Source organism: Pundamilia nyererei, unplaced genomic scaffold (assembly GCF_000239375.1).
Source record: "Pundamilia nyererei isolate P.nyererei 1_Seehausen unplaced genomic scaffold, PunNye1.0 scaffold00635, whole genome shotgun sequence".
Taxonomy (NCBI): domain Eukaryota; kingdom Metazoa; phylum Chordata; class Actinopteri; order Cichliformes; family Cichlidae; genus Pundamilia; species Pundamilia nyererei.
The window spans coordinates 1-3,092 of NW_005188036.1; the positions used below are offsets into that span (position 1 = coordinate 1).

Below are 3,092 nucleotides of genomic sequence, written 5' to 3' on the forward strand. Positions count from 1 at the left end.
CCAATTGAGTCTAATAACAGATTAAATGCTAAATCTGAGAAATCCAATCCATGGTCTGTTGAGTAAATAAAGCATTTGAACTTGACTGAGTCAGACCCAGCTGACTGTTGTTGCTCATAAAGTGTGAGAGTCATGGCCGATTTCAGCCGTGTGAACACACAGCGCACTATTTATAACGCAGCGTAGTGAAGTCTGGCCTGCAGACGGCAGAAAGGTCAGAAGTTTGGAGGATAAACGGGAACATCCACGCAGCTGAAATTTGATCTGACATCAGCGTGGCGCTGCTCACACTTGGTTAACATTTCTGTGTGCGCAGGATCGACCAGGAGTGGCAGTATCGCATCTACTGTAAGACCCTGAAGACCTCCGAGCTCAACCTGCTGCATCATTACCTGGAGAGGTCGACCTTGACAGACATTCAGCTGTGCACGGGTAAACACAGTGGACAGGCCTGCACGAGTCGTCCAGCGTCCTGGCAGGCGTACGGCACCAAAACTGACATAAAATCATCAGATACAGTCACCAGATGGAAAACTGTATGCAACTACAAAATCAGCCACCACTGGACTGTTTAATAACAGAGTTAAGTTTAGTTTCGCTAATTTTAGTCATCTTAGGAAGAGTTTAAGGGATGAAGGTTGGGCTGCATCGTTTTCTGAGAGGACCTTTTAAAATGTCATTATGTAAAAAGTTTTTGAGCTTCTTTCAAATGTTTTTGGTGCATGTTACACTGACTCAATGCGCCATCTGGTGGTACAAAATTGGTACTACACAAAACTATAGCCAGGCTGTATTTTAATGCCAGCTAATGTGTCCTATCAGATGTTTCTTCACGTTCAGTTTATTTAAATACATGAATTTACAGTAAACTCTGCTGTAGTTGCTGCTGACGTTGTTGTATACCTGTTAGAGTCAGACCAGCAGCAGTGTCAGGAAGTCCAGCAGGATGAGGTCAAACTGAGCTTCCAGCTGGAGGGAGAACGCTGGATGGTAAGTTGGTTAAAAGTTTGTGGTTTAAACGTGTTGTAGTTTGCTTTCTCTCAGGAAACCAGAGTGAATAAAAAAATCATTTGCAGGATTTTCCCCGTGAGCTGCAGTGGATGACCTACCTGAAAGAGTGGCATGTGAGGAGAACGAGGATCTGCCAACTGCCTGACTACCTGGCTCTGTTTACCCAGCTCACCGTTCTGGACATCCCCAAAAACGCCATCACTGAGCTGCCGCCCGAGATTGGTGAGTCATACACAAACCGAGTCTGAACGACCTGAGAAGATGGGAAACGATACCGAAATAATTCCTCCGTCTGTATTCTAAGGTAAACTGACAGTGCTGAGGGAGCTGTACGTCAGCTACAACCGACTGTCCCGAGTTCCTCCGGAGCTTGGGAACTGTGAGAAACTGGAGAGACTCGAGCTCGCGGGAAACCACAACCTGTCTGAGCTGCCGTTTGAGGTGAGAGGGTCAAGCTGTACATCCATCATCAGTCCCTGGCAGCAGCTCAGTGTCACAAAAACTTTAAGATGATGAACTATGTTGTTTGCCTGTTTAGGTGCTTTTAAGGCTCCACCATTTGGTAGAAGTTAAACAGTTAGTAAGATTTTGTACTTCAAGAAAAGTTATTTTCTTTTTCAGTAGTTGAAACTAAAGGAAGAGATGAGCAGCGTTGTGGCGTCTCTGCCGGTTTCCTTTCTCCAGATTAATCAAAGGAGAGAAAGATGAATGTCAGAGTTTGTAGGCGTTGGCCGGTTTCTGTTTGGGCAGCACCTGAGGGACAAACTCACTGTTGGTTCCTCGGGTGGGAAATTAGGGGAACTGCAGCGTTGATTATTGTTCTATTCTTGAGGCCCGGAGGTTGACACTCTGCAGAACTGAGCATGGGATTAAAGTGAACACCCGAAGTGCCATCAGGGGTCAAATTTACTATTGCCCCCCAAAAATGCTGAACTGTCCTTCAGGACCATCAGGATGGTGTTCAGAGGTCAAGTTCAGTTCAATTCAGCTTTATTTATACAGCGCCAAATCACAACAACAGTCACCTCAAGGTGCTTTATATTGTAAGGTAGACCTCAGGTCAAGTTAGCAGGAGGCTCATAGAACTCCATCCAATCAGTTCTTCTTAAACCAGAGACGTCGCCCCCTGCTGGACATTGTGCTGATGATGTCACTGTGCGTCGTCTCTCTGTAGCTGAGCAGCCTGAAGCAGCTGGTCCACCTGGACATCGCGGAGAACAGGTTTGTCTCGATCCCCATCTGCGCTTTGAGGATGACGAGCCTGCAGCTGCTGGACCTCAGCAACAACTGCATGACCGACCTGCCGCAGGACATGGACAGGTGACTGATGATGTCGTCACTATTTCCAGGTGGATCACCAGGCAGATCACCTGGGCTTCAGCTGTGACAGCAGCTCTTCTTGAGTGTTTCGGGGGAGGGTGTCAGCGTCCTGAGGTCTGAATGCTCATGTTTGTCTCTGCAGGCTGGAGCAGCTCGTCACCCTCTTCATCCACAAGAACAACTTCAATTACCTCCCTCACTGTCTCGCCAACATCACCACGCTGGCGACAATCGTTGTCAGCGGTGACGAACTCACCTGCATCCCAACTAAACTCTGCAACAACCCCAAAATCAAGTACACAGACCACACCTACACAGACTTCCACCCAGCACGCATCCAGGTGGCAAATGTCACACAGCAGCTTTAACCAGCTTATAGCTGCTGCAGCCTCTGCAGACCACTTTGCAACCCACCTCCACACCAGCTCCTCAGTTTGATTGATTGATTGAATCATTATTTTGAACATGTTGAAAAAGTACAACAAAATAGAATTAAAAGAGACAAATGAACAAAGCAAAACAAAAGGAAAACGAGCAACCACAACTCCAAATAACGTTCATGTTCAAAAGGGAGCAGGAAGAAGCATAAGCTTATTTATTCCCACCCCTTTTCCACTATCTAGTATCAATAGACTACAGAAATACCTCCTTGCAATTACATTATATGTCATGTGTATTTATTTTTTAATATATATACATATATGTTTCATTTTCAATAACCCAATTAACACCTCAAGGATACACAACCTACAAATATATAT

The 3,092-nt window shown here is 45.7% G+C and overlaps 1 protein-coding gene across 1 annotated transcript in view; it reads left to right on the plus strand.

Annotated features, from left to right (window-relative positions):
- The first annotated feature begins 282 nt into the window (after window positions 1–282).
- The window catches only part of lrrc2 (leucine rich repeat containing 2), a 5,641-nt gene continuing 2,831 nt past the window's right edge, over window positions 283–3,092 (plus strand). The window contains exons 1-6 of the mRNA XM_005754734.1: window positions 283–432; window positions 911–990; window positions 1,077–1,233; window positions 1,316–1,452; window positions 2,186–2,331; window positions 2,474–2,626. Of these exons, the coding sequence (XP_005754791.1) occupies window positions 988–990; window positions 1,077–1,233; window positions 1,316–1,452; window positions 2,186–2,331; window positions 2,474–2,626 (596 nt within the window). The 5' untranslated portion in view covers window positions 283–432; window positions 911–987. The remainder of the gene's footprint in view (window positions 433–910; window positions 991–1,076; window positions 1,234–1,315; window positions 1,453–2,185; window positions 2,332–2,473; window positions 2,627–3,092) is intronic.